The following is a 19,013-nucleotide window of genomic DNA, read 5'->3' as shown; positions in this document are numbered from 1 at the left end:
CAAAAACCGCCATTAGGTTTGAGGTCACAACGTCTGCCGGCCTGAAACGTCCCGGAGCAACACCCGCCGATTAGGAGCCGTTATCTTTCATCTTTCCTCATCAACCGCAGGGAGTCTGACCTCCTGACAACGGGGCGAAGAGAAAAGAGGATTCCTCCGCAGGAATTAATAAAATATCACAGTGCTGGCAACGGTTCTCAGTGGGTTATTTTTAAACCTTGAATATGTTGTATGACTAATACGAGACCCTCGGCCTGGTGTTGGTTCCTACAATAACAAGAAAGTACAATGAAGTGGAATACTTTTTTTCTGTTTTGAGCTGGGATTGTGTTCAGTCGCTATAACTTTGTGATATATTTTAATACATTTCTCTGCAGACACTCTCCTACTTTATGGTTTTAATCGCCTCCCTTACACATTCAACGATTTCAGAAGTAAAACTTTGTTTCAATGCATTTATTCATAGTTTTACCATCCAATTATTTCTATTCAGATTTCGTCTGGAAAATGATTGGTGAGTTGAAGAACTACTGAACGGGTCGATGATCCAGATGCTGATTGACGACCAGGATTAATTATGAATCAGTTCATGATGTGGAGGCTAACTGACAACCAGAGTCAGTTTTGACAAGATACCCAATTAGTTCAGGATTCAGACTTCCAGCGAGAATTCACTACTGGCATGTTGGATTTGAGCAGGATTAGTGTAGCCGAGAGTAAACACACAAAAACACACTGTTCATAAACAACATCCAAAAGAATAATATGAAGGAAGTGAAGGACTGATTTTGTCTTTATAATTGTGTTTCACTACTTATGTCTTTTATCATTTGTGGTGATTTTATTTCAACTTCATACTTTGTCACAAAATTGACACGGAAAGTTTCTTGAATTGACCTCATGGCCTCATTGATTGTAATATCATTAAACTAATCGTATTTTCTGTGTTCGTCTCTTCCCAGGACTTCGATGACTTCATTTTTGCGTTCTTTGCCATTGAGATGGTGATCAAGATGGTGGCTCTGGGGATTTTTGGAAAGAAGTGTTATCTCGGAGACACGTGGAACCGCCTGGACTTCTTCATAGTACTGGCCGGGTGAGTTGCTGCACTCAGAAAACACAGCCTTTACATGGAAACGCACAGTCTCGCATGCATTACATTTCAGGAGATCAGAGAGGGCGGATGTTGACCGATTTACAAAACAAGGACGGAATCTTGAGAATGCAATCGATATGTTTTACCAGATGATAAGAAGCTGCAACATTAGATATAAAGCATGAATTCGGTGGAGAGCGCTCCCTAAGTAACATCCTGGCGTTTGCTGGTGGGCTTCATTGAATTTGCTTTTGACACACTTCACCCTCACTGCCCTGAAAATGCATTTTAGCTGGAAATTAGTAGCGCGTACCCTCTTAAGTGCTCCGAATCTTATCAACGTGAATCCAGAGCGTGAGATTAGGCTTTTTTTTTTTTTTTTTTCTGGTAAGCACTACACATTGGAGAGCTTCCTGTTTGCAGAAAGACTTAAACTCCACACGCACAGTGTTTGCATGCAGTGGTGTTGCAGGCTTTCCAGTGGCACACACACACACACACAGACTAAGAAATTTGATTACACATGTTGCAGCACACTGCCTGCTGATTTTCGCTCTGACATTTTCATCACACTATGCTCCCCGCTGGTGTTTTATGCCATCCCTCTGCCATGGCTTCTGTTGTCCAGCAGTGGGAGCGGTGCACGTTTCCCCCTCCGTGTGTTTTGCTGTGCGCGCACATGTGCAAGTGTGTCCTTCAGCAGCGGGCAAACACATAGAAACACGCCTGCGTATCAACATTTAAAGAGAGGTCAGCTACCCTTTTTCAAAAACTTCCAGTTTTCTTCTGTCCCTCCGAAACTTTCAGCATCACAGGTGGTCAAAGCTGCTTCCTGTTTGGTCGTTCCGACTCAGGGAGCAGCTGATCCAGAAGGAACTTGGTGGGAAACTTCTCAATGTCTGACACTCGGGGTCTTATCTGCCCAGCGATTAGACGGTCGATAAAAGGAGCTTAAGCTACAGAAACGTATCTGTAGGGCACATACTGCAGCAGGACAGCACACCGCCAACAGCCAGCGCCTCAGGAAAAACCGCCAAAATGGCCGTATGTGGGGGGAAAAAAATCAATAATATCATATAATATTCTCCATATAGAAAAATAGGTTTATGAAACTCTGGATTGATCTGATGATTACCAATTTTAAGAGAGTCAAACAGCAAATTTAATGTTTAATGTTGGCAGAACCTAAAAACTATGGACGTCCCAGATCAGAGGTATCAAACATAAGACCTGTGGGCCGAAGCTGGCCTGCAAGAGGCTGCAATCCAGTCGATCAGTGATTGTATGGCTTTATGTGGACATTTTCATTGTATATGCTCTCTGCCACAGCAAAAAAACTGTCAAATTTGAAGGATATTATGGTACATTTTTAGTGGTCTGGTCCACTCACGATGACATTGGGCTGTAAGTGACCCCTGAACTAAAATATTTGCTACTCCTGCCTGACAGCATTGATCATTAAACCGCATCAGTCGTCCACTGACTTACTCAAGAAAGTTCATAAATAGATCGTACGTGAAATTGATCTGTTATCTTATATTTCAAAGTAGAATATAGTATAGAATATCATCAACAATAAGATTTATTTATTTTTTTTGTATTTCTATATCCATTCATCTCTACATCAGTCCTGCTGTGGTTTGCTGATACACTTAGTCCATACGTACCTCAGCTTCAATAAGATGACTATTTTTTTGAAGAGACTGAACACTTCCATTCGTGTTAGCCTGCTGTGTGTAAGTGTGAACGATTGAAATACAGTAATTATTCCCAGCTTGCTGTATTTATGAGACAAAAAGATAATGTGTCACTTATAGCAGAGTTGGGGTTACGGTTATGAACAGTGTGGCATAAAAGATCTTTCAGGAAGAGGCCATAACTGATTCATTGAGTGTCCAGTTTTGGGCATAGCGGTGTTTTAAAACGTAATGTTATACTTTATGATTTGTTAAATGTAGTGCTGTCAGTTTTAATCGCATTGATCACAATTTAATCGCATTGATCGCAATTAATCGTGATTAATTCATGGAGAACTGTCAACAATTAACTTTTTTAAAGTTGAGATTAATTGCAATGAAGAATCTAATCCTCATAAATCAGTCCCAATGTCAGGAAAAAACACTATTATCCTCTAGTTCTTTTCTTTGACCCAATTGGCAGACCTCAATGGATTAATCGCGATTAAAATTGACAGCACTAGCTAAATGCATTTTCATCAAATATTGTTTTTTTTCCAGAATTATTTCATTTATTTCTCTCCAGAGTGGTGCCACCTTCGGTTGACTCTTAACACATTACCAATGAGTTTTGCACGTCAGTATGACGGCTCTAGAAACATTCCTCCACTGTACTGAAAAAAAAAAAACCCCACTGGTGGTTCTATGTTTTTGTGTTTTCATGAGTTATTTCTGAACACACACACACACAAACACAAACAAAAAAACAGAAAAACCCTCATCTGTACAGAGAGCCTCCAGACATACGGAGACAATGGTAACCAGGGTAACGGCTGCTTGTTCGAGCATTTGATACATCCTGGCAACAGTTGTTAAGTCTGTGGAGGAAGGCGCTTGATGAACTGTTTGTTTCTCTCCGAGACGATAATTACAGCTAAGCTGCTTTTTCAGCAGGTCTGAGCTCTCTCTCTCTCTCTCTCTCTCTCTCTCTCTCTCTCTCTCTCTCTCTCTCTCTCTCTCTCTCTCTCTCTCTCTCTCTCTCTCTCTGTCCCTCCTAATCACCTGGCTGTCAGGAGGGAGTGATGGAGCGACGGCAGGTGGATGCTGCTTGAGCAGCAGAGTGGTGTTCAGGGCACAGAGAGCTCAGGATGGATGTTTGGCAGCATTTATATCATCAAAGCAAAATCAGCTGATAAGAGCGTCCAACTCAGACCAAAACCAGCGATTTATTTGTAACGACTCTTGAAGAATGTCATTTTAATGCGACTGAAACATTTTTTCACAGTATCACAGAGTCTGTTTTCCACGTTCCACCGCTAATGCTCCACACCCTGAGATGACTCCTGTTGGGATTGGCCCTTTTCCTGGTGATTAATTTGTCTGTTCACTAAACAAACACTTTAATTAAAACTGGATGGCTTGTCCAGAAGAAGGTCAGTCGGAGTCGGAGTTCGCCACTGTGTATTCAAACTTAACATAGTTCATTAACTTTATGAAGCTTTTACCTTCAGTGAAAGCAGGACGACTGAGATTACAGCATCTCGGGATAAATAATAACAAATTGGGCGCTGCAAGCAGCTGCAGCAGCCACAAGTTTATGTGGTCGTGCATGACGGCTGCCGCACTGCTTTGCAAGAACTTTTGGACAATAATTGCTCACTGGAACTACAAGAACTTGCAATGCAGTTTGCGTTGTTACAGAACATTTCTGCATTACTTCCCAACAGTTGCATTACCTTGCAAACCCCTTTTTATCTTGTCTCCCCTTCTGTAACCTCTGCAATAGAATGTCTACATTAAGAACTTATTCACTATTTATCAGCAATATCTGCATTAAGTCACAACTTGTAGCAATATGAGTTATAGGCCAAAATAACTATCTAGTTGGAAAACTATCTAGTTATTTTCTTCAGCCCAGCATTATGAAGGTTTTATTTTTTCCTTTGATGTGTGCACTGCTTTGCAATAACTTACACTTTTCATTAACTTACCGACTCTGTGACTCTTTTCGATTTAATATTTTACCTACTTTACCTTTTATTAGTCTTGGTCTTGACTCATTCTCACCTTTGCTGTATCCGCTGTGCTGCAGCAGCTTTCATTTCACCTCACAATCAGGCCGGTGTTGCTTCTCAGTGTTGAATTTTAATGTTGTTGTTCAACCTGACAACAACTGAGTGTATTTTACCATAATTTTACACAAACTACATCAAGTTGTTTTGATGGCTTACACACAAACAGTGGAAATTGTTTCCACAGTGTTGTCTCTGTAATGACTGAGGTCCAGTCCACCTCTAATATCACTTCCTGCTTTCCGATTACTGATAATGGGCGGGGGGGGGGGGGGTTGGATCTTTCCCTCCCGCTCCCCGATGTATTGGACAGATTAAAATGGTGTCGGAGCGACGGCTGACATAACGAGGCTGATTCAGCCGGGCTGCCGCCGTCCAGGCTGGGGGGGCAAATCTGCAGGTTCGAGGGGGAAACGTTATTTGTGGCTGATTGAAAACAAACTAACTTGCATTTCAGTCCTCATCTTGAGATTAAATGAGCTGTTAAGAGACTGTTTTCATTTATTTATGAATTTTCTCATCGACTGATGCAGCGGAGCCCCGATCGATGAGCGAGGGAGCCTAAGTAGCAGAGTGCAGCAGCGCTCGCCGTATCAGACAGGCTATCCTATCCACGGCGCATCAATCCGGCTTTACTCTGCGGCCGTGATTCTTCCCAGAGAGAGGCGGGAGGGGACGAGGAGGCGGGGTAATAGATTAGCAGAGCAAGGCATGGGATGGAGGAGGTCGATTACCTCATTGGGCTCATTTAGGTTTTTAATCTGCTCCAATGTTTGTGAAGAGACGGCGCAGCTGAAAATCCCGATATTGGTTGTTTAGGTCAGGATTAATAAATAACATTTACCTCAAACATCGATATCAATGTCTTGGAATCATTTATTCACATTGTCATCTATAAATAGTGTGTACGCAGCTCCTATTAAGTATGTTTCTTGAGATTAACCACCTCATGTGAGCATTTATTCTGCCTTTTGAGATAATGACCTGTAATTATCCACTGCAGTACGCTTCTGTAATCGCTGCCATCATACCGCGTGCAAGTGCAACATGTGATCACCGCCTTTATCCAACAGGCTAATCTGTCATTTTTCACCTTCAGCACAACAATAATTACACCTCATTTCTGTCCTTGAAGTCATGTCCCGAGAGAATTGTTATATTTTCAAGTCGGTCGAGAAGAAGTTAATCACTTTTGTCCACTCTTTTAAATAAATCTTTACTTTATGAAAATCAACTCTATTGGAACAAGAGGACTCTTTATCAGCCCTGAATGACCTCCCTCTGGGTAGAGTTCAGTCTCTTCAGACACAAACTATGTGTAGGGCGTTCCCGACTCATCGCAGCACCTGAAGTGATTTCCACACAGTTCTCATGTTTCCGCCTGGAACAGCTCAAAGTTTCACTAGAACAATGGAACCTGGGTAATTTGTCTGTAGTTATGATGTCTATGGTTGATAAATGGTCAGAAGACCATAACCCACCTGTTAAAAATGTACTTTAGTGTTTACTGGAAGTCAGTTTCATGCAGTTCTGACTTGGCAGGATGGACTATAAGCAAACAAATGCTTTAGTTTAAAGGGATACTTCGACATTTTGGCAAATTGGCCCATTTAGCACAATTCCTTAGTCATTTCGAACAGCATACTTACTGTTTTTGTGAGGGCGAGCTGTTGTTTATTCAGAGGTGAGTTGGGGAAGGTTTTCGGGACGGACACAATGGAAGTGAACGGTATTTTTGTTCCCCCTCATCAAACTCATCAAATACACAATCCAACAACCCCAAAACACTTTGGGGGACACGTTATAATCTGTACATTCACTACGCTGTGAAATATTAATGCAAAATTACGAGATTGAGTTGTTTATGCGAAGTTTGCTAAGACGGAACTACTTACTAAACATGGCGTCTGGGCGTAGTGATTTCAAAAGAAAAAGTAGTTCCCAGTATTTGCTTCAGTGCCATAACGCTACAATATTATTTGTTGGTGTTCCACAGCGTAGTGAATGTGTGGATTATAACGTGTCCACCAAAGTGTTTTGGCGTTGTTGGATTGTGTATTTGATGAGTTTGATGAGGAGAAGCAAAAATACCATCCACTTCCATTGTGTCCGTCCCGAAAACCTTCCCCGACTCGCCTCTGAATAAACAACGGCTCGCCTTCACAAAAAAAGTAAGTATGCTGTTCGAAATGACTAAGGAATTGTGCTAAATGGGCCAATTTGCCAAAATGTTGAAGTATCCCTTTAAGAATGCTGACGGCTCAGGGAATACCCTGGCATTATGTATATAACTGTAGGACGTGATCGTTTGACTTGCGCTATAAATAACTGAATATCTGGATATTCTCTCTTCTTTTTCTCCTATTGTGAACAAATGATCTTGCCAAAATATGAATGTTTGTTTTTAAGAACTGAAAATCAATCCTACTTTAAAGCCTCCACCCTTCCTCAAGATCTTCACTTCCTCTCACAAAGTCAGAATATTATAGTACGGACCCATCTTAGCTACATCCTCAATCATTTAATGTAATTAAACTTGGATATCACTGTTAACCCCTACGGTAACTCAATGATTTGTATATAAAAGGAAGTTTAACAACTTTAACTGGTTTTAAATATTTAGCGAGCTCTGGAGTTTCAGTCCTGCGACTGAGCCACATTAAAACAGAAGCCCAGAACCCAATCCCGAGCGCCATCTCCTCTCTTCTCTCCATGACTTATTGATGACACTTTGGCTCCCGTCCAGCGCGGAATGGGAGACGGCGCGAAGAAGAAAGAAAGAATGTGAGGATGGAAGAGGAGAAGACAAAGCAGAGGGAGAGAGGGAGAGAGGGAGAGGTGGCTGACGATGTCTCCAAGAGGAGCTGATGGAGACAGAGCGGGGTGCGGGGGAGGGAGGGCGAGACTGGAGGGGGCAGAAGAGGTCAGAAAAAACATGTGAGAGAAGTGGAGGCAAGGTGAAACAATTGCTTTTGTAAGTTGTCTTTAAGTTAAGCATGGGGACAGTGCTCATTTGCTTTCATGAGAAAGTGCGCAGAAGAAATCAATATCAGTCTCTTTAGTGTGTTAAGTACCGAGCCACAGGCGGAGTGGAGTGTCACACTGCGTGACAGTGTTTCCATGACAGTGGACTCAGTTAAGTTACAGTGCAATCCAGACCAAATTAGGACCTGCTGAGCTGAAACGTGCAGATGTGCTGCCAGCTGCTAACCTATCGGAGCGAGGAATCGCAAGCATTTATTATTACTGCTGATATCGTGAATGCCGGCTTAACAGCCCCATGCAGGACGGCTGCATCAGTTCTGGTCATTTAAAGTCGCTGATTGTGCTCAAATCTAGAAATCATGTTATTATTTTAATAGACGGAAGGAAGCATGGCCGAGCTGCACCGACATTGACCTGAAGGTAGAGGTTATGATGCCCTCTAGCGGTCACAGCAGTTACAACAACAACAATGCAGAGCCAGTAAAGGATGCAATAAAGAGGGGAGTCCATTTCTGGTGGGGACAGAGTGAAAGATCCAAATTCTGTTTGTCAGGCTCATTTTCAAGCCTCTATTGACGACTAAAGTTACAGCTACCTTAGCAAGTGTTTGGAAAGCCTTGTTATTTCACCCAAACTCAACTGAGTAACACATTTACTGTGTTTTCCAAGTAATTAGGTAACACTTAATTTGAGATTGTGTTGGTTTATGATGGTAAAAAGTAACTGATTTCCGTAATTGATGCGATTGTTGTTGGTGCGAACACAACGGTGTGGTTGACGAATCACCGGTAGTCTACTATATATTGCACAATATTTGTGTAGATAGATCAACAACAGGCTCAAGCTAAAGATGGAAATAATTTCAAGGAAACCTCCACAAAGGATGCCCTCAACTCCCCGACCGTTTCTTCTAAAGTCACATTCCGTGCAGCCCTGCTGATTTATGCGCTAAACGAACTCAGAGACACTGCATTAATTACCAAGCATGGAAGGCGTTTCCTCGATAAGAAAAAAAATCACAATAAAACACGAACAAGTAAGGGTGTTTCAATGTTAAGCGCTTCCTTTAATGTAAAAGCAGCGTCAGGGAGAGAGAGAGGGAGCGAGAGAGGGATGGAGGAAGTGTTCAAAGGAGAAACAGAGAGGACACATGCAAGGATACAGCACGCATGAACAATGACGGCCATTTACCAAACTGTCGGGTAGGAGGCGTCGCCGCCTCAGTCACATCAGGATCGCTATTCTGTATTTCCACATCCCGGGTGAACTTACTCCCCCGGCCGCTGTTCCATTAACTGGATTATTTCCCCTTGACAAAAAAGGGCAAACAGATCGGCCTCAGATTATCATCCAGGATGGGAGATACTGGAGAGGGGAACACGAGACAGAGATGTTGAGGTATTTAAAAGCTTTGCGTAGCAGGGACGGATCTGCATGCAAAGCTGCACCTCCGCTATCAGCCGCTCTGTTTATGCAGTAATAGAGGAGAACATCCTGCAGCCTCTGTTGATTCACCTTGTGTTTTCCAAATTAAGCTCTGCTTTCATTAGTCGCTGGTGGGAAAACCCTCCCCGTGCACACGGGGGGGGGGGGGGGGGGGGGGGGGGGGGGGGGGGGAACGCTCTGAGTGAAGCGGAGAAGCTGGATCCCGAACAGCACCGAGCAAAGCATTCATCAAAGCAACAAACCCACTTATCAAATGGTACAAATTGCTTTTTTTTTTTTCCTTCTCTCTCTTTGAGGCAACCTGAAATAGAGGTTATAAATGAAACAATTGACAAACTCCCAAATTAACTGAGGTTCCATTTCAGAAAACAGAAAATGCTTCAATTTCGTCTCCGAACTTGGGAAAACAGACCTTTTCTGAAACACTAACCCAGCCATAGTGAATAATTATTCTGCAGCATTATAAACGGGACCTAAGTCTCCCTTTGCAGATGATCAGTTTAGATATTTTTGAGGTTGCAGTAGAACTGAAAGTGTTGCATCAGACATGAACATGTTCAATGAAATGAAGGTGAAAATGCAACACTATTATTTTTTTGTCACCATGTATTATTCCTACCTTATCTCCACGATGAAAACCTTGTGTTTGATGTTTGACCAATCCTGCCACGCACCTGCTCCTTTTCTGAATGCGAATTTTAATGTTAACCTTCACTTGACCCTTATCATAATTACCAATAATTACATAGATACAGGCTGCAGAATAAATGCATAATGATACAGAATGCTTATACAATTGAGTTTATAGTTCATAAAGCCCTTAACAATAAAACTTTATTGTTTTTAATGCATTCACTTGGTTTAAATAAATGAGCTTCTGACTGACTGCGAGTGGGCGGAGTGTCAGCAGGATACCGAGCTCTGCTGCCGTCAGTAAAATAAATACCGCTCCTGTAATTTCATGATAAGGCAGGGGAAAACCCTGCAGGCATGAATCAGTTCAGAGAAAGTGGTTTGTTGCGTTAGATTCGGTGTAACCTGGGAAATCTGCGTTGAATTGGGACAGTTTTACACGCAGGGAAAAGCAGCACGACTGTCGCTTTTCTGAAGCGTTTCAGTACAACGGAGTAATTGTTGCTGGAGGGAGCGTTAGTAGTTGCTTTCTCTGATGTGCATTATTCCATTTTCTTATTTTCGTCTCTTGTTAACGGCGCCAGGTTCGAGTGAGTTTCAGCCCGTCGCCCACTGGGCGACGAGTCAGATCTCCAGTTTTGCTCCAAAGCGTCACATTCGGCAGCCGTTCTCTTGTGATTCTGCGGCTGAGATCTGTTGCTTGAAGGCAAGGAGAAAAGAGAAAAGAAAAAAAATCCCCGCTCAGAATCTGAGTCGTAGAGCTCATCAGTCATCTGCCTGGACTGTGAAGTTGGTTAACATTTGGTTTAGATAAGCAGAGGAGTGGGCTGCTGGCAGAAAGTGTTTCCGATGAAAGGGTTTCAATCTGATTCAGCATGAGAACCGTCCATCTGTCTGTTCCCTGGAGTTTTTCCCTTCTCTCCTCGCCGTCGCCTAATGATACCACGGGCCGCCGTTTTCTGGTCGTCGTTAGCTGCACATGCTTCAAACTGAACGCAGACGCATGCATGCTTGGCGAGAGCGGTTTCGGTGGTGCACATATGCACACACACACACACACACACACCTCCATTAAACCCCCCCTCCACTCTCATCAGTCATAAGTCACTCTCTGACGGACATCCAGTGTGACAGCTTGCCTGTCACCGGAGTGGGGGCGAATAAAGCCAACAATATGTGACGACGGCAGTATCAGAGGGGAGGACTGGTTCGGCAGCACAGAACGTCACGGCCGAGTGAAGTAAAGCGGCTCCAGCAATACTCCAGCAATCCACGCAGCCACAGAGTCGCCATCTCGTCACCGGGTTAAACAGGTGAAGCCGTTTATTGAATGTTGCTCCATCAATGCGGCGCCGCAAGTGGCAAAAAAAAAACAGAAACCTGAATATAATTTGCTACCTGAATGCGTTTTTCAGGATTTATGAATACGACTCAGTATTTCATGAATGGCCGCTTTCACTCCGGGGTGGTTTTGTATGCAAATGTTAATAAGACGAAATGGGCCTGAACGCAGTTCAATAATGAGATTCTGCGTGGAAGTAATTTCAGTTATTTACCTTCTGAACCAAGTGAAGTTTTCTTAATATGGTCAGGGCATTAAATTCAACAATTCAACCTTATATATTGATTTACAGAATTAGAAATAATACAAAACTGTTAGTTACTGGATGACAAACATGTATAGAAGTGGATACAAAAGAACTCTGGCGTTTGGATTGTGCATTGATGACAGAGCAGTAGCGCCCCCTATGGCAGTAAGACAAATGGTTATTATGAGCTTTGAGCACGGAATGATCAATGAGTGTCGTTGTGAATGTGTACCGCGTTTGTGTTTTGCACGTATCAAGCTGCCGTGATAACTTTGCATGAAACATTTCAGAATACCCAACGCCATTCCTCAAAGTGCCGCGCAGCGCCCGGGGTAACCTCATCAGCTATTCAGCGAGTGTACATTCGACATTATTTATTAGGGAACTTTCCTGGCTGATAAAACAAACTCCCCGGCCTCGGATCGAGCATACATGAGCACCGAGGAGGGCTCCATCAGAATTTGTCAATTCCGCCTATCCATCTTGATTTCCATAGAAACTGATGGAGCAATAGACATCGCTGAAGTCTCCTTTCACATCTGCCTCGCCATTGATTCCGGCCTGATTGAGCCGTCCGGCCGCCGTCTATTCTTTCTTTATTCAGCCATCAGATATGAGCGGTGGCTTCTTAACGCCGTCTCGGCTGCGGGAGCTTTGAGGACTCGCTGATTGGGACGGACACGCCGGTAAAGGTTAGCGGAGGACAGGACGGGTTCAGCATTCCTCAGCTGCCTCGCAGGCTTCTCCTGTTATAGCTCTTCCTGGGTGGCATTATGTTTAGATTGTGTGTCTCTGCTTCGAGCTTTTGTTTTCAAAAAGCTTGACACGTGTACTTATGCTTATCCCTCATGCACCTGCTATGATAAGATAGGACAAACTAAAAAACGAGCTGTCTGGATACTCAGAGACGTGTGTGTGTGTAAGTGTGTAAGTGTGTAAGTGTTTATTCACCCTCCATGTTTTTAATGCAAGACAACATGAATCCCATTACTTGTGTTTGTCCTTGTGAGGACGCCTCTATATCACCAGCGTCATTATTTGTCATAAGCTGTTGTGAGATCCGATCGACTCGGGGAATTCTCCTCACGCCAACTCTCCCCCAAGGTCGGGCCTTCCCCCCCGTCCTCTCCCGATTCCACCCCTCCTCCTCACCTGCCTCCTCTCTTCCCTTATTTTTCTCAGTGTCTGTATTACAGGCTCTTTCACGGTGAGGAAAAACAAAGCGCATGACTTCCTGCAGTTTCCATGGGTTTGTTTGATACACTCCATTTCTCCTCAGCCGTTTCTTCATTCCAGATGAGAGGAGATGGGTCAGCTTTCAGAGAGCGCACCAGAACTCTCATCATCTGGCTCTCATCAGGGGCAGCAAGTGTTTTTGCATGGACTATTTTTTAACAGGCGTCATTCATCATCCGCTTTTAAGTTTGTTTATGTAACTCTGTCCGACGAAAAATTACCCTAATATTTGGATTCTATTGCTTTGGGGATTAATAGCTTGTCTGTGGCCCTCAGACATGACTTCTAACTTTGGTATTCTGATATTGTTGCTGTAAATTCCCCAAAGGGATGCATCGCTGTCACTGTGGACACTTTCTTTTGTATTGTCTGTTAGTTGAATTCCTCCTTTTTGATTTCACGTTCAGTTTGATTTCTCTTCATACATACATGCATAAGTGGAAACTAATGTTTGTCTAGTCAACAACAGAATTATTTGATGCTCAGGCCTTTTTGATAGGTCTTTATCATTAGATGAAGAAATATATTTTTGACAGGCTAAACAGCAATACTGATATATTGTCATTTAAATGATGGTTTTACTTACTGAACTCAAGGTTTTATTGGCTTTCTGAGCCTTTTGTGGCAATTTAGAGGTCTGGAATAACACTTTGAGCCTGAAATGTCTCTCTGTTGTTTTTATACAGATGTATTGTGTTTCTGTAATCTATAAACCAGGGATGTCAAAGACATTTTAGTTCAGGGCCACATACACATATGGTCCAATTTCATCTTGAGTGAGCCAGATCAGTAAAACAGTGTCGTAATAACCTTGAATTTAAACTTTCAAGTTTTTCTCTGTTGTGGCACAGAGTGTACGTGGTAAAAATGTATTTTTTTTTTTTTCACAAAATCAAACAATTACCGTGGAAGAAAACCACAATCTCAGCATAAAGCTCCTAAAGCTGTTGCATTATGCATGCTTCGTGCCGATATCTCAGCTGGGATCTCAGTGTTGTGTCTGCTGCTCTAAAAATTTAGCAATTCGCTTGGTGTTTTGGCAGGACGGAAAAAGTTTCAAGAAAAATTCTAAGAACTCTTGAAGCACCTCTCAAAATCCTCTTTAGTTTGTCCTTTTTGGTGTCCCTTGCAAACTTGGAAGTTGTGTTGAATATGCACTATTGAGAGTTGAAAATACCGTATGTCCTTTCTGTTAATTGGTCCCACTCAATCCTAAACATTGGATCTTTCTTGGAATATTGTCTTTCCTGCCTCCTCGTGCCAACTGCGGTTGCTTGAGAGTGATTTTCCAGTCCTCAGTAAAGCTCCCTCCAGAGCTCCTGTAGATATTATTGAACCGGTTTCACAGACTAAATAACCGTCTGCATAACTCCCAGATTGACTTTGACAGCTAATACAGGCTGAGTGCTGCTTTAATCCCATTTATTCTCTTCTTTTAATATATGATGTCACCCATATTGAAGTACCCGCTGCCCTTTTCCCACTCTAAGTCATTTTTTCTTTAAACTGCCAGTTAACTCTCTCTGACTGGAACGTGCACGGCGGCCATGATGGTGCATTACACAGCTGTTGATGGGATGTACCGGTTTCCAGGGACTGGAAGATCCTTTTACCCTTACATCTCTCCGCTGGAGGTTCGGAGGGCATCTCAGGGCTACTCCCTTAACTGCTTACCCATTTACCTTCTCTCACAGGCCTGCGAGCCATCTGTCAGCTCTCAGTGTGCTTGTACATACACGAGTACACAAAAGAGCGCGTGCACTCCAGTTTTAGAGCCGCTTCGGTGTAACAAGCCAGAAAAGGCTGCGTACTGGGACGTCTTAAAGCATTAACGGGGAGCATTCATAGTGTCATTAAGGGGGTTTCTTGCACTTAAAGTGACACACACACACACACACACACACACATGCACACACATGCACACACACACACTGAAGAGTCCAACATGTGTTGCGAATTTGTCAGACAGACAGACTTGGAGTCGGTTCGAGGAGGGAATTCCTTCATCTGCACGCTCCTTCAAGCTGCACATGTGCTCAGCATCTGCCTCACACACACACACACACACACACACACACACACACACGAGCAAGGGAGAACAAGAAGGGATGATGATAAACACTTGATCAAGGGACAAGACAAACGTTTTCTCAGGCATTTCCACGATGTCGCGTCGTCTCCTCTGAAGCCCTCCCGGTCCTCGTGGCCTCCCTCCATTAGAGGCTCTTCAGATCCACGTCAGGGTTACCAGGCAGCCCCGTCTGATCGAGCGCTTTTATGCGCCGCGAACGCCGCGTCCCATCCGCTCCTTGACGTCTTCTCGGAGGGGGACGCACGATTGCGCCTCGTCCCCTTTGAAGGCCGGTGGCGCGACGGATACCAGCACGTAAACATCGCGTGCGCGCCACGCCCCGTGCTCAGGCACAGACGGACACGGCGGCCGCGGCTTTTTGAACTGTCTGGTCCTTCAGTTGCAGTCCAGTGAGCGCTGGAATGAGGGCGTACAGTTTGCCAGGACACATGCGTCGCAGCCTCCTCTGAAGGCAAACATGTAAATGCGGTTCAGAACTCGAGCAGATTAATTACCGCTCGCCCATTATTGAGAGCGCGGGAGCATGTAATACATGCGATATATAATTGGCTACATAATGTTGCCTTTACTTTTGCTGTGTTTGTATTCCCAGATGACCGAGCAGGTTCCGCAGTGGAAGCTCCGGCGGCTTTAGGTTCATTATTTACACGTATTTTTCTGTCTCTCTCTCTCTCTCTTCCATATGTTCCAGGATGTTGGAGTACTCGCTGAACCTGCAGAACGTCAGCTTCTCAGCTGTGAGGACGGTCCGCGTGCTGAGACCACTGAGAGCCATCAACCGAGTGCCAAGTGAGTGCAGACAGCGCGGCCTCTTACATTTCAGCTTTCCAGCTACATTTGGGACCCTCCATGGTAGATCTGTCCTCCAGAATCACAACAAATATGTCTCTTTTATTCAGAATCTAAAAGAAAGCTGAACAGTTATTGATATAGTCAGTCATGTATCGTTAAGACTTCAGTTGGGCAAGAAAATAATCATTAAGATCATCGATCCTTCATTAAGCAAAGTGGCAGACTATTTAAAATTGGGCAAAACTGTTAAAGCAACATTAATGCAGCCTCATCTTCGGCGAGTTCCTTCACTGCAAAACGACACACTGGTAAGCAGCTCAGACGCTGTTAAAGTGAAAATACAAAACTGTTGTTACTTTTTAAGCATTCACTTACTTAGAGCCACTAAATACGCAACTTTTTGAAGCCAATGGTAATTCTTCTCTCTGTACCTGTGTGTGGTTTCATTTAAAACAAAACAAATAGCACCAACTAGTGGCCCAGCATGAAAGAAAACTACATTTTTCAAATGTTACTGTGAAAACACAGAACAGTTCTGAAATGAAAACACAACACTTTTCTCTTGAAAACTGTCAATATAGCCATTTTACCTTCTTTGGAAAAGTTAAGTAAAGTAATGTTTATTCAGTACGTTACAGTTGGCCCCTGAAATGTAAGAAAACAACACATTGACCTCAATTTGGGTTGTGTTTGGATAATGTTAGCCATCTTTAGCCAGCTGTTTCTTTGCAAAAAGCCACATCTTAGTTATTTTCAAAATCAAGTATTTTATGTCAAAGGACCCCTGAAAAATCCAGAGCTGAATTGTTCAGAAAACTAATTTTGAGCAAAACTTGTTATTGCACACAGTTTCTCATCTCAAAAGTCTCCATATCTAAGTAACTAAGGACGTTTTAAGATTGCAGTTTCTTTCTAGGTTTTGGGTGTGTAGGTGTGTGATCATTGCTTTTATCATATTGAATACTTTGTGATTGATAGAGCTCAGCGTTGCTTAAGACTTTAGATTTCAGTGTTGCTTTTAGCAGAGAATTTACCGAGTGTATAAATCTCTCAGGATCTTCAGGTTTCACATTCAAAAGAATCTTCTCAATGCTGACAATTAATAACTCATCTCATTGGCCAGTGAGTAATATCTTGCTGGTCATGATTAATCGGGCTTGCTGGATGACGATATTAGCAGTATAATTTTACCTTATCCTGTATGGGACTTCCACTCTCCCGCTCCTGTAATGGCACTTGCTATAATTGTTGATCATGCAGGTGGATTGAATTCCTCCACGGCAGCAGAATGTAGGTCAGAGTCGAGAGGCGATCCGTCGTGGGAAAGCTGCCTGGACTGTGTCTTCGTGCTTTGGCTTCCCCCAGCACAGTCTGACTTTGGACCCAGACAGATTTATACGCAATTTTCCAACTGACCGGCTTTTATTAAAGGACTGCAGCTCATCGCTACACTTGTTCATTTGCAGACACACCAATCGTCCACCTTCCCTCTCCGCCAGTCCCGCCCCGCCTCTCCCTCACACACACACACACACATTATCCTAAAGTTTCTCACCCCTCGCCTTCCATCGGTCTCCATTACAGTTTAATCATTGCAGATTGAATTTCCACGGCGCACATTAACACTTAAATAAATCATAAGCATTTTTCCACCAACTGGATCGCTACCTTGATACCTCCACCTGCAAGGCTCCACTTTGAATGCAGATCCTAATTATGTCATTAGCTACTCAAGTGGTGATCGCAGAGTGTGTGAGTGTGTATGTCTGTGTGTACATGCAGGTGTTCACCCCCGTGTCGGTGCATGAATGGGACATCAGCCCCCTTTAAATTCTGCGTTCTTTTGAGCAATCTTCCTGCTCGTGTCAGTCAGAGACATGGCGGGGGTCCGCCGCCACCCATTACGCCGTGGCGGGTTGTCGGTGGCCAATCAACCATCCCTCATACTAATCACAGGACTGGAGGCTTGAGCGTGTGAGCGATTCGCTGTGGTTTTTGGATCCGGAGGGGAAAAAAAGGTCATCGGGTTGAGTCGCGGTGGACGCGGCGCTGATGGCGGGCGTCCCCGTGGCTGACATCTCTCTTCTGACCCCCCGCCTCCTGCTCCCTTTCAGGCCTCAGCAGCCTAATCATTCCCCGCGGAGAAGCCCGCGGCCTCCGTCACGGCTGTGGGTGGAGATGTTTGTTGTGTGGCTATTTTGAGTCGTGCTTCTCCGAGCGCCCGGGCGCTGATCTTGTGAGTTTGTTTCCAGCATGTTCGACTGGATTCATGGCAGAACGTGAGGGGCTTTTCCCTGTACGACTCTGCCCCATTAAGCTTCGCTGGGAAGAAACAAGTTAGGCCAAAGCTGCAGTTTGCCCTTTAAAGTTCACCAAGTAGAAAAAGAGATTTAACCTGCCTAATTGGTTGCAAAAGAGGTACAGCACAAGAACTCGCCATGTTTGAAAAATTCTCTTTGCAGCAGCAGTATTGGAATGAAGTAGAGCTCTTTCTGGCGTGATATGAGCTTCTTTAATTCAAACTTTGCACTTCAGGGTTTGGTTCACATGTGCTCTTGAGTCTCTGTGTATGTGTGTGTGTGTGTGAGTGTGTGGTCGTCACAGTTTACACGCGAGCGCCGTTTGTTGCTGCAGCAAACTGTTGATGCTGTTATGAACCGTTTCGTAAGAATCGCCTGATTGCCGTTACTTGATATAGCCACAGTTCCTTCGCATGATTGTTGGAATCGTTTCTGTTCATCTGTTAAAAATCAGCCAAATGTCACAGAAATGTCATGGTCTGTCAGTATTTCCACAAAGTTTTCCACCAGCTGACGCTTTGACCAGCCGCATTTTCACATTTGAATATTGTGTCATGTCGTGAGAAGCTTGTCACGATGCGTCACTCATCGCCTTTGTTTGTGTGTGGAGCAGAAATTAGGCTTGAATGGATTCTGCAGGTGGATGAAACATTCAGCTGGAGCCTTTCTCTCTATACTCCAGCAGGACGTACAAACCTGTTAAAATAGTACATAATGCATGATACAGTCTATTATTTAACAGTTAAAGACTCTCTGGATATTTGGATGGGAGCACAGACTCCTGAACACCTTTTATTCTGAGTTAATCCTTTATTTTTTTTTTTTTTTTTTGCGCTTTTCTTACATATTTAAAACGTCTTTCATTGTCATCCTGGTAAATGAGGTCGAGCTGATGACAGGATTTTAAACCAGCGCTCTCAAACATGACCAACATCATCGTAACGGCTTCCAGCATGACGCCGAATTCCTTCCCCAGTTCATGTTTTCATGGAAAATGTACAAACATGTCAGCAGTCCAGTTTGACTCACCAGCTGTGTAATATTGGGCAACACTGCTTTTATTTATTTATACAGTTTTTTCTTTCTTTTTTTTTTT

General features: G+C 43.6%; 1 protein-coding gene across 15 annotated transcripts in view; it reads left to right on the top strand.

Moving 5' to 3' along the window:
• Positions 1-19,013, top strand: part of cacna1g (calcium channel, voltage-dependent, T type, alpha 1G subunit) — a 239,695-nt gene that overhangs the window by 96,403 nt on the left and 124,279 nt on the right. For all 15 annotated transcript variants that reach the window (XM_030097523.1, XM_030097525.1, XM_030097518.1 and 12 more), the window contains exons 4-5: positions 963-1,096; positions 15,517-15,614. In XM_030097523.1, the coding sequence (XP_029953383.1) occupies positions 963-1,096; positions 15,517-15,614 (232 nt within the window). The remainder of the gene's footprint in view (positions 1-962; positions 1,097-15,516; positions 15,615-19,013) is intronic.

The sequence above is a fragment of the Salarias fasciatus genome, chromosome 8, assembly GCF_902148845.1.
Source record: "Salarias fasciatus chromosome 8, fSalaFa1.1, whole genome shotgun sequence".
Lineage (NCBI taxonomy): Eukaryota > Metazoa > Chordata > Actinopteri > Blenniiformes > Blenniidae > Salarias > Salarias fasciatus.
Note: the sequence above shows the minus strand (reverse complement) of the source record. Positions and strands in the feature narration are given on the sequence as shown.